Source organism: Penaeus chinensis, chromosome 6 (genome assembly GCF_019202785.1).
Source record: "Penaeus chinensis breed Huanghai No. 1 chromosome 6, ASM1920278v2, whole genome shotgun sequence".
NCBI classification, from domain to species: Eukaryota; Metazoa; Arthropoda; class Malacostraca; order Decapoda; family Penaeidae; genus Penaeus; species Penaeus chinensis.
Window position 1 is genome coordinate 22,612,758 of NC_061824.1, and position 12,974 is coordinate 22,625,731.

At 38.3% G+C, this 12,974-nt stretch overlaps 1 protein-coding gene across 2 annotated transcripts in view; it reads left to right on the forward strand.

Annotated features, from left to right (window-relative positions):
• Positions 1 to 7,037, forward strand: part of LOC125026190 (mannosyl-oligosaccharide 1,2-alpha-mannosidase IA-like) — a 33,782-nt gene extending 26,745 nt beyond the window's left edge. The window contains exons 8-9 of one of the 2 annotated variants that reach the window (XM_047614483.1): positions 1,477 to 1,594; positions 2,554 to 3,941. In XM_047614483.1, the coding sequence (XP_047470439.1) occupies positions 1,477 to 1,594; positions 2,554 to 3,542 (1,107 nt within the window). In that variant the 3' untranslated portion in view covers positions 3,543 to 3,941. Of the gene's footprint in view, positions 1 to 1,476; positions 1,595 to 2,553; positions 3,942 to 6,912 lie in introns of those variants that run through there. The other variant, XM_047614484.1, reaches the window with a different exon arrangement.
• The last annotated feature ends 5,937 nt before the right edge of the window (positions 7,038 to 12,974 follow it).

Genomic DNA, 12,974 nt, shown 5'->3' on the forward strand with positions numbered 1-12,974 from the left:
GGTGGTGCAGTGTGTATTACAGAAAATTGAATGTTTTAAGAAAAATAAAAAATGAGATAGATGGTAGTGTTACTTATTGTTACTATTTTTGCACTGAGTTATGGACAGGTGGGAAACATGGAAACAGCAGTAGCCAATGAGGTCAGAGCAGCCTGGCCACATGTCATATCACATCACATCATAGCCTGTGTATTGACATCACTTCATTATGTGATGTGATTTACTACTACTATGTGGAAGTAAGATGGCGCTTTTAAAGTGGCATCAATTTTTGTGGGTGTGGGTGTGGGTTGGGTGGGTGGGGGTGGGTGCGTGTGTGGGTGCGTGGGTGCGTGGGTGTGTGTGTGTGTGTGCATCTTGAAAGTTGATATGGTGACTGTAATGACTTTGCTTCCTCATCTTCATGGCATAACCTGGCAGATGGCCAGGAACAATAGTGTCTCACATATGAAACGACCAGAAATAGTGGGGTGTTTAGGGGTTAAGATAATACTTAGAGTAATGCTTACATTTTTTTCTAAGAACAGTTTATGCAAAAGAGAAATATAGACATTAGATATTGTAAAAATGGTGTAATTATTATGCACACAGTAGAAGTTCAGAGGGAGGGCCACTGCATATGGCAGAGGCAACAGGTATGATGGTCAGGTTATGGCCAGTTAGATGAAGGAAGATCATCGTCCTCTACATTAGTTATCTCATTTTAATTTTCAACTAGGTTTCTTGTGAAGGAATTAATAGTGGTTGTGGTGGATGGGTGAGGATCATCATACAGTCCAATATCAGCAGTACATTCACTGCATTTATTCCTTTTTGTTATTTCTGTTTTCTAATCTAGCATCAAACAATGTGTCAAGCATTGGATGAGTTTGCATCAGGGGTTATTTATTTACAATTCTGGGAGGTATATCAGCTTGTGGCTGGAAGGTAGATGTGTACTGGTCACTGTTCTCATAAGCAGTGCACATGGACTTCATTTTTGTTACATATTTTGGAATTTGTGTGATTTAATTTTATTAAATTTCACATTGTAGCTTTTTTATTTTGTTGGTCTGATTAGTTTTTTTAATGCATTTGCCAATGTGTGTATAAACTTTTGGAACCCTAGCAACAAAAAAGTGAAACACAATGAATGATGCATCCTCCTAATGTCAGTGACAAAAGGGTGAAATGATGAATAACGGGGAGACAAATGACGGATCCCCTGCATTGTTCTTTGATTTTCTTCAAGACATTGGCAATTTTTTTTTTTTTTTTAGTTTGTATTTAATTAGCTTTTGCAATATTTGCCATTTTTCTACATATAGAATATATAGAAAGCTTACAATAATAGAAGGTTTGTTTGGAAAACTTTTCATTAGTTTAGTCTGTGGAAGTCCTGGAAGTTCTAAATGCCTCAGAATACATTGGCAATATCGGCAGTTTAAATTCATCAATGCATTACTGGTGATGTTCTAAAGGAATTTTGTTTTACAGTACCTCTACTTAATCTTCTCGGACGATTCACTCATGAGTTTAGATGAATGGGTCTTCAATACAGAAGCACATCCACTTCCTATAGCTGGTAAAAACTCATTTTACCGGAAAGTTCAAGGTATGTAAATATTTCAGCTTTTTGTATTGAGTAACAGATCTTTAGAAACACTTGGTCATTGTTTAATATGTTTTATATTCTCATTTTATTTAGTTAACTGTGATGTACTGCCTTCCATAATTTGAATACAAAATTGTATTTGCTTTTCAAACAAGAAATACAATATTTATAACCTAATTCTTTTATTTTATATTGTGAAATATATTATTTTTGTAAAATGCTTCAGCTGTATTTCATGATTATAGCTAAAGGTTATACAGTAACTTGGGTATACAACAAAAAGGAAATAAAAGAATGGCAAACTTTTCTTTTAAACATGATTTTTATCATCACTTTTATTTTCTGTAAAAGGAGTTTCTGTTGTACTTCAGCTGTTGCCTTCATTTCACTAGCATGTTGATCTTCACCAACTTTTCAAGTGAAAGAGCCATTGTCTTGTATTTTCTCTTTTATTTCATACTATTAGACTTTAAGTTGGAGTTACTTTAAGTTACTTTTCAGCATTTTGCACCACTTTTATACTAAAGTTCACTCTGTATCATTGATTTAACTGTAAAGCCTTTTTCCCCAAGGTTTGTATGTTATTAAATCTAAATCTCAGTTCATGTTTGAAATAAGGTATTCAGTTTTGCAGAATTTAGAAAGCATTGTCTAGATAACTAATTTAAAACAATTTTGTTAAACCTAAATTTTAAACATTGCTGATTGCAAGTGGAATGGTACTTGTAATTAGATGTTATTTTGTAGGTGTAGTTTGTCTTGTAGACTTTATCCTCTTGTAGACATTAGAATATTATGTAGACAGATAATATTGTAGAATGTATACTAGTAGTTTTGTTTAATTTCTGAAAGTAAAATTATCAAGAAAATGATTGCCCCTTTGTGTACATCTTTGCTACAGTTTCTGTTAAATCACATCAAAATTGTATGCTTCTGTAATTCTTGAATACTGCCTTCAGGAAAGATTGTGGTATCACCTGTTCTTGGTGTAAGGACTGAGGTGACCAGGCAGCTCTTCGGGAAAGGGCAGCCGTCACATAGGGCAGAAGAGGTGGAAATGGGGAGGGGCCTTTTCTCATGGGATAAGGATAGGATTCAGAGACAGGAATTGGGTAGGCAGATAGACCACTCTTTATCAAGGAATATAAATAGGACCTCTGGATTCTTTGTGGATAGACATTTTGAAAGGGATGGAGGAATGTTGAGGGGAGGGATTCAGAAAGTTGAAGATGGCAGCTATTTCACGAGACGCAATATGAAAAACAACAAGAGTCCAGTGATAGAGGCTAAGCTGAATAGTTCATACAGTGAGCAAACCTCAGAATCTCCAGAAATCATTTCCATTTCCAAAGAGCCTAATACACTTTTAGAGGAAGAGGTATTAATACCAGAGGTAGGAGAGAAAGCACAGAGGCAAATGTTTTCCTGGGAATCAATAGAAGGTAGCAGCTCACAGGCAGGTGTTAGTTTAAAAAACTTGGAGGAAAAAAGTGAAAGCAACAAGGAGTTAACAAAAAGGGATCAAACATCAGATGTTGAATTGAATAATCAGAAGCAGGTTCAAGGTGCATCACAGAAGAAGTGCATAAGGAAGATTCATGTAAGAAGAGATGGTAGAAGAGTATTTATGGGAAAAGTGTGTTATGATGTGTGCAAGTGTCAAAGACTTAGATATCGAGCAAGGAGAAGGAGGTATAAAGTTTTGCCCAAACAAAAAGTTAATAGGAAAAAGAATAGACAAAGAAGAATTAGGGACCTTTGGAAGCATAGGCTATGCAGACAGGTACTGCAACGTTCTGGGAAGAATCTAATAAAAGAGTGCTTTGGGAAAGTTCCAAGATCAGAAGGAAATGAAAAGGCCATAAAGATAGCTAGCAGAAAAAAAAAGCCAAAGTGGTTTGCATCCACACGGTCTAAGACGGCTGTCCTTGGGAGAAGGGCAGAGTAGGAGGCTATTTAGCATTTGTCCAGTATGTATCGTTTCCCAAGCTCAGATACTCTCTATGCATGCACAAAAAAATATTAACAATATATAGAGAGATCTCTTATTCTACTTTGTCCATGACCCATTATTGACATTGGGAGAGATGAAGTTTCAGTCTAACTGTAATGCTCATGTAAAAAGTGTGATTCCTGAAGGAGTTTACAGAAACCTTCTCTTTAAATTCTGTACAGTCCTCTTATGTGTATGATACATTAAGATAAGAGAAAATGGTTTAATGGATACTTTCTTTATTAAGTTTGTTATTGTATGATATCACTTAATTTTATATTTTTTTACTTTATCAATGATTTTTAGGTTGAATATGATTCATAAAAAGTTGTATATATCATTAAAGTAATAAATATTGTAGTGATTTTTTTTTTTTAATCAAACTTCCTTATGAAGTTTTATGATATAAAGTGCATAGATAGGCATTATGGACACACAAACTTGGGCCTACAGATATGAATTATCTGTATACATGGTGTCATCAGGTGCATTTACTTATTTTAACATTACTGTGTGTACATTTGTGTAAACATTTGTTTAATTGATTAGTTATTCAGGTTACCTTTGCTATTATTAACTTATTCATGATTTATTGTGTTTAAATGCACATGATAGATTTTCTATGGTTAGGTGTATATATGAGTACTCTCTCAGTTTCCCCATCTGCATTTTTTTTTTCTTTTTTTTTTTTGTAGGTGCAAGAACTCTTGATACTGTTATATTATTTAATCCAATAATAATGGGTAAAGTTTTGGTATAGTCAGGCAAGAATAGGGGGTCTGTGATTATTTGCCGAGATGTTAAAACATGATGTCTCTTAATAGGTTAAGATGTTTCTTTTCTTCACAAAAGGGCTGAAAATTAGTTACTTTAGACCTTAAGAGTAAAGTATATTTCTACTTAGTCTAAGCTAGTAACAGTTTATCATTTGTGTCTTTAGAGATGGACTGCTTATTTACAATTTGTTTTATGTAAAATAATCGTAGTTTATGAGAGAAGTTGAAGTTTGTAGATTATAAATGCTCTGTTATGGTTGTGTTAAAGTTATTCATGCCAGACTTCTCTTAAAAATGCGTATAGGTCTCATGGAACAGTAAAGGTCAGGAAATAATATTTCTCGAACAGGTTTGAAGTACATATGGTTCATAATTATTTGTAGTCTTCATTTGTGCCAGTATATAGTTGATTAGGGTAATCTATAATGCAGGTAAATGGTTTTGGAACGAACAAAGGAAATTAAAAAGGCTAATAAACAAAATAATTTTATAGTACTGGTTATTAGCTGATGTACAAGCCTATTTACTTTCTCTTTTTCCTTCACACTTGTTCTCATTCAGTCTAAATATACAAGGACCTTTTACTTGTACACACTCTTACACATATGCACACATATGCACTTGCACAAAGCTATGCACGCAAATGCAAACAAATGCTGATACCACATTCACAACAAATGTGTTCATATACTGTTAGGATTGTACCTGCTTCCAGATGTCTACACATTTTTCCTCATGGGAGTACAAAATAAACAAGCTGAGAACATTGTTGCTAATATATGACCATAGCTAATGTTATCTAGAAGGGAGTTGCATTATATACACACAATCATTTTTTGTCTTGGTATTTTTTTGTATATATAATTTCCCAGAAGTGTTTGAATAAGTGTGACGTATATACACTTTAGTGTATATGGAGATGAGGCCATTGCTAGCAATTTTGTATTTCCCCTGAAAAGCCCTTGGTTGGTATTCATAAAAGGTCGTAGAATTTTCTTTGACAAATATAAGGATTGTTCTAAATAGTCTTAGACTTCATTATTGTTATTGAATTTATCTATGACTTCGTTTTTTCAACTCTGACTTGCTCTGTTCCCAAATTTCAAAGTTAACACTTAACTAGAACTAATGTTTGCATTTTGATAGACCCTATGATGATAATTCAATATGGTAATGAAATAAAATAACTGTTGCAAAGAATGTCAACTGTATAATGACTGCTATTACTTATGTAATATCTTATATGTATTAATTGCATCCTCTTCATTTGATGTCATTGTGTCAGCTATTAAGATTTGATGCCATTTGAATTTATCTAATAGAAAACTGCAAGCAGCTCGGATAACGTCTAACAATTAATAAAAAAGTGAAATGCGAGTGCTATCTTCAACAAATATAATTGTCATTGTTGTACAACTCTTAAACATCCACTGAGTCATAGACAAAAATTGCAGTCAAAGAGTGTCATAGACAAAATTGGGGGTCATGAACTGTCAGGGAGACAATTGTGGAGTCAAAAAGTGGTCATTGACAAAATTGTGGAGTCAAAGAGTGTCAGACATATCCTAGTCTATGACCTTTTGAGAGTATTGCCCCTGGTTTGATTCTCTTCATGGACTAGATTTTTTTTTTTTTTTTTTTTTACAACAGTGCAAAGGTGGTATAGGTACCCCATATGTATTTGCTCTCATGCCTTGTGCTGATCAGGAAGCCTGTAGTAAAAGATAATAGTTTTTATAAAAATAAAATTCTCAGTGAAGAACAGGTGGGAAGTTTACACTGCTCTTCAGTGATGTCTGCTTTTTAGTATAAATGAAAGCAGTTATGTGGTTCTAAGGTATGAAGAATAAGAAAAAGATATCAGGATATTAAAATAGAAGAAATGTAGAAAATTAAAAAAAAATTATCAGACATACTAACTGGCTATCAGGTCATGGTTAATGTGATTTGAAGACATAAACTGTATATTTATTGTATTTATTGCATGGAAGAATTTCTAATTTATGTTTATGCTAAAGACATGTATAAATTACATATGCTATGGTCTTTATCATCACAGTGGAAGTGAGATTAGATAGAAACACTGAGAAATTACCAAAAGAGCCAAAAGATAATAGGATTTGAGAGAGAAATCTGTTACCCTCACCCTCTGCCCCCCCGCCACCCCTCTCTCTCTCTCTCTCTCTCTCTCTCTCTCTCTCTCTCTCTCTCTCTCTCTCTCTCTCTCTCTCTCTCTCTCTCTCTCTCTCTCTCTCTCTCTCTCTCTCTCTCTCTCTCTCTCTCTCTCTCTCTCTCTCTCTCTCTCTCTCTCTTCTCTCTCTCTCTCTCTCTCTCTCTCTCTCTCTCTCTCTCTCTCTCTCTCTCTCTCTCTCTCTCTCTCTCTCTCTCTCTCTCTCTCTCTCTCTCTCTCTCTCTCTCTCTCTCTCTCTCTCTCTCTCTCTCTCTCTCTCTCTCACTCCCTCAAGATAAAACTTTGCTGATAAAAAATATATATTTAAGTAACCAGTTTGTTAATTAGTAAACAAAACGCATGACTATGTATCATTCAGCTATGTATGGAGCAGCAGCTGGAGAATCTCTTCCATGGTGGCGTATTTTGTTGTTCAGCAGCATCCTTATGCTTTGTGTCATTAAGGCTCATTTTGAATTGGAAGAGTGAGTTCTGGCAAAGATACAGCATGTAGTTGAAGTGTGGTGATTGCATACTTTGATGCAGCAAATTAATTAGCTTATGTGGTACTGTGATTTTGCCATCTGTGGATTCCTTATACCCTTAAGAAATGTTATATACCTTGTTTGTAACTAAAGACATACAGATGACAAATGTATTTGTCTCAGTCATTGAATGATCCCTGCTTAGTAGATTTGAAGGCCAGATGTGGATTTGTATTTCCCTTTCTTCTTTCTCTTTGTCACAAAGACTTTCAAGTCCAGCTCCTGTCATTGTTTCATATCTGAAGAGTCTATCACGTAATAGCAAATTCTTGTGTACTTTAGACATTCTACACATCCATCTTGTACTTTTACAAGTTTGTATGGATTAATGTGTGTCCAGCCAAACTTAAGCTTTTTATTGAAAATTTAGAGACACGTACAAAAGTTTTGTGAACCATATTCCCAGTTTACAAATACATGTACAGAATGAAGCAGGAATGCTCTTATGATTGGTAGTACATAATACATGTTGAAAGTAAATTGTAATATGTACACAGTGCACAAAAATTTGCCCTTGTGTGATAGCCCCTTTGGAACAATAAGACTCATCTCTTGTTCTAAAATTTTCCATGAAACAGAGCATAAAAGTCTGGAAATGAATATTCTTTAGGTATCTGGATGAAAATTGGAAAAGGATCAGGCAGGAAATTATCGGGAGTATGGGTTTCTGTAAAAGAAGGGGAGTTTCCAACAAATTCATGATTAAAAGGTGTAGATGTAGACTGATGAATAGATAAACAGGTTAGTCAGTCCTTCGGTTCAGAGATAAAGAGAGAGAATTAGCTAAGTAGACATACTTAAAAAGTTACCTGTAAATCGTATAAAAAGATGGATAGACAAGGTGAATGGATTTTTTCATTTATTTTTTATCATAAGTATTTTTTGCCTTGACTCTCTTGTTACAATTCTTACACAACATCCTTTGTTTATGGGATAGCATGACAAAGATGCACTTGCACACGGACATGCACAGGCACCTGCACACATGCACATGGACATGCACAGGCACCTGCACACATGCACATGGACATGCACAGGCACCTGCACACATGCACATGGACATGCACAGGCACCTGCACACATGCACATGGACATGCACAGGCACCTGCACACATGCACACGGACATGCACAGGCACCTGCACACATGCACACGGACATGCACAGGCACCTGCACCTGCACACATGCACAGGCACCTGCACCTGCACACATGCACAGGCACCTGCACCTGCACCTGCACACAAGCACAGGCACCTGTACACATGCACATGGACAAACACACCCACGGGCATTTGCAAACATGCACAAGCACCTGTATACACACACATGCATTTACATATACACATGCACAGGCACCTGCATACACACACATGCATTTACATATACACATGCACAGGCACCTGCATACATGCACAGGCACCTGCATACATGCACATTCACATGCACATGCATACATGCACACATTCACATGCATACATGCACACATTCACATGCATACATGCACACATTCACATGCATACATGCACACATTCACATGCATACATGCACACATGCACATGCATACATGCATACATGCACACATGCACATGCATACATGCATACATGCACACATGCACATGCACACATGCACAAGCATACATGCATACATGCACACATGCACATGCACACATGCATACATGCACACATGCACACATGCACACATGCATACATGCACACATGCATACATGCACACATGCACACATGCATACATGCACACATATGCACATGCATACATGCACACATGCACATGCATACATGCACACATGCACATGCATACATGCACACATGCACATGCATACATGCACACATGCACATGCATACATGCACACATGCACATGCATACATGCACATGCATACATGCACACATGCACATGCACACATGCACATGCATACATGCACACATGCACATGCATACATGCACATGCATACATACACACATGCACACATGCACATGCATACATGCACATGCATACATGCACACATGCACATGCACACATGCACATGCATACATGCACATGCATACATGCACACATGCACATGCATACATGCACACATGCACATGCATACATGCACACATGTACATGCATACATGCACACATGCACATGCATACATGCACACATGTACATGCATACATGCACACATGCACATGCACACATGCACACATGCACATGCATACATGCACACATGCACATGCATACATGCACACATGCACATGCATACATGCACACATGCACACATGCATACATGCATACATGCACACATGCACATGCATACATGCACACATGCACATGCATACATGCACACATGCACATGCATACATGCACACATCACATGCACATGCATACATGCACACATGCACATGCATTCTTGCACATGCATTCTTGCACATGCATTCTTGCACATGCATTCTTGCACATGCATTCTTGCACATGCATTCTTGCACATGCATTCTTGCACATGCATTCTTGCACATGCATTCTTGCACATGCATTCTTGCACATGCATTCTTGCACATGCATTCTTGCACATGCATACATGCACATGCATACATGCACATGCATACATGCACATGCATACATGCACATGCATACATGCACATGCATACATGCACATGCATACATGCACATGCATACATGCACATGCATACATGCACATGCATACATGCACCTGCATACATGCACATGCACAAGTACCTGCATACACCTACATGCACATGCACAAGTACCTGCATACACCTACATGCACATGCACAAGTACCTGCATACACCTACATGCACATGCACAAGTACCTGCATACACCTACATGCACATGCATACATGCTCACATGCACATGCATACATGCCACACATGCACATGCACACTTGCACATGCATTCTTGCACATGCATACATTCACACATGCACATGCACACATGCCACATGCATACATGCACCTGCATACATGCACATGCACACTTGCACATGCATACATGCACATGCATTCTTGCACATCATTCTTGCACATGCATTCTTGCACATCATTCTTGCACATGCATTCTGCACATGCATTCTTGCACATGCATACATGCCACACATGCACATGCACAAGGACCTGCATACACCTACATGCACATGCACACATGCACACATGCCACATGCATACATGCCACACATGCACATGCATACATCACACATGCACATGCTTACATGCACACATGCACATGCATTCTTGCACATGCATTCTTGCACATGCATACATTCACACATGCACATGCATTCTTGCACATGCATACATGCTCACATGCACATGCATACATGCTCACATGCACATGCATTCTTGCACATGCATACATGCACCTGCATACATGCACACATCACATGCATACATGCTCACATGCACATGCATTCTTGCACATCATTCTTGCACATGCATACATGCTCACATGCACATGCATTCTTGCACATGCATTCTGCACATGCATTCTTGCACATGCATACATGCCACACATGCACATGCATTCTTGCACATGCATTCTGCACATGCATTCTTGCACATCATTCTTGCACATGCATACATGCACACATCACATGCACATGCATTCTTGCACATGCATTCTGCACATGCATTCTTGCACATGCATTCTTGCACATGCATTCTGCACATGCATTCTTGCACATCATTCTTGCACATGCATTCTTGCACATCATTCTTGCACATGCATTCTGCACATGCATTCTTGCACATGCATTCTTGCACATCATTCTTGCACATGCATTCTTGCACATCATTCTTGCACATGCATTCTTGCACATCATTCTTGCACATGCATTCTTGCACATCATTCTTGCACATGCATTCTTGCACATGCATTCTTGCACATGCATTCTTGCACATCATTCTTGCACATGCATTCTTGCACATCATTCTTGCACATGCATTCTTGCACATCATTCTTGCACATGCATTCTGCACATGCATTCTTGCACATGCATTCTGCACATGCATTCTTGCACATGCATACATGCACATGCACACATGCATACATGCAACATGCACATGCACACTTGCACATGCATACATTGCACACATGCACATGCTACATGCACATGCATTCTTGCACATGCATACATGCACATGCATACATGCACATGCATACATGCAACACATGCACATGCATTACATGCACACATGCATACATGCACATGCATTCTTGCACATGCATTCTTGCACATGCATTCTTGCACATCATTCTTGCACATGCATACATGCATACATGCAACATGCACATGCATACATGCTCACATGCACATGCATTCTTGCACATGCATTCTTGCACATGCATACATGCACACATGTACATGCATACATGCATACATGCATACATGCATACATGCACATCATACATGCACACATTCACATGCATACATGCATACATGCACACTTGCACATGCATTCTTGCACATGCATTCTTGCACATGCATTCTGCACATGCATTCTTGCACATGCATACATGCTCACATGCACATGCATTCTTGCACATGCATACATGCACACATGTACATGCATACATGCACATGCATTACATGCACATGCATTCTTGCACATCATTCTTGCACATGCATTCTTGCACATGCATTCTTGCACATCATTCTTGCACATGCATTCATGCACATGCATACATGCACATGCATTACATGCACACATGCATACATGCATACATGCACCTGCATACATGCACATGCATTCTTGCACATCATTCTTGCACATGCATACATGCTCACATGCACATGCATACATGCACATGCAAACATGCACACATGCACATGCATTCATGCACATGCATACAATGCACACATGCACATGCATACATGCACATGCATTCTTGCACATGCATTCTTGCACATGCATTCTGCACATGCATTCTTGCACATGCATACATGCTCACATGCACATGCATACATGCACATGCATACAATGCACACATGCACAATGCATACATGCACATGCATTCTTGCACATGCATTCTTGCACATGCATACATGCAACACATGCACATGCATTACATGCACATGCATACATTCACACATGCACATGCAACATGCATACATGCATACATGCACATGCATACATTCACACATGCACATGCATTCTTGCACATGCATTCTGCACATGCATTCTTGCACATGCATTTTGCACATGCATTCTTGCACATCATTCTTGCACATGCATTCTTGCACATCATTCTTGCACATGCATTTTGCACATGCATTCTTGCACATCATTCTTGCACATGCATACATGCACACATGCCACATGCATACATGCACATGCATTCTTGCACATGCATACATGCACATGCATACATTGCACACATGCACATCATACATGCACACATGTACATGCATACATGCACATGCATTACATGCACATGCATACATGCACACATGTACATGCATACATGCACACTTGCACATGCATACATTGCACACATGCACATGCATTCTTGCACATCATTCTTGCACATGCATTCTTGCACATGCATACATGCACATGCAAACATGCACACATGCACAATGCATACATGCACATGCATTACATGCACACATGCAACATGCATACATGCACACAAGCACATGCATACATGCTCACATGCACATGCATTACATGCACATGCATACATTGCACACATGCACATGCATACATGCACACAAGCACATGCATACATGCACACATGTACATGCATACATGCACCTGCATACATGCACATGCATTACATGCACATGCATTACATGCACATGCATTACATGCACATGCATTCATGCACATGCATACATGCACCTGCATACATGCACATGCATACATGCATACATGCAACAT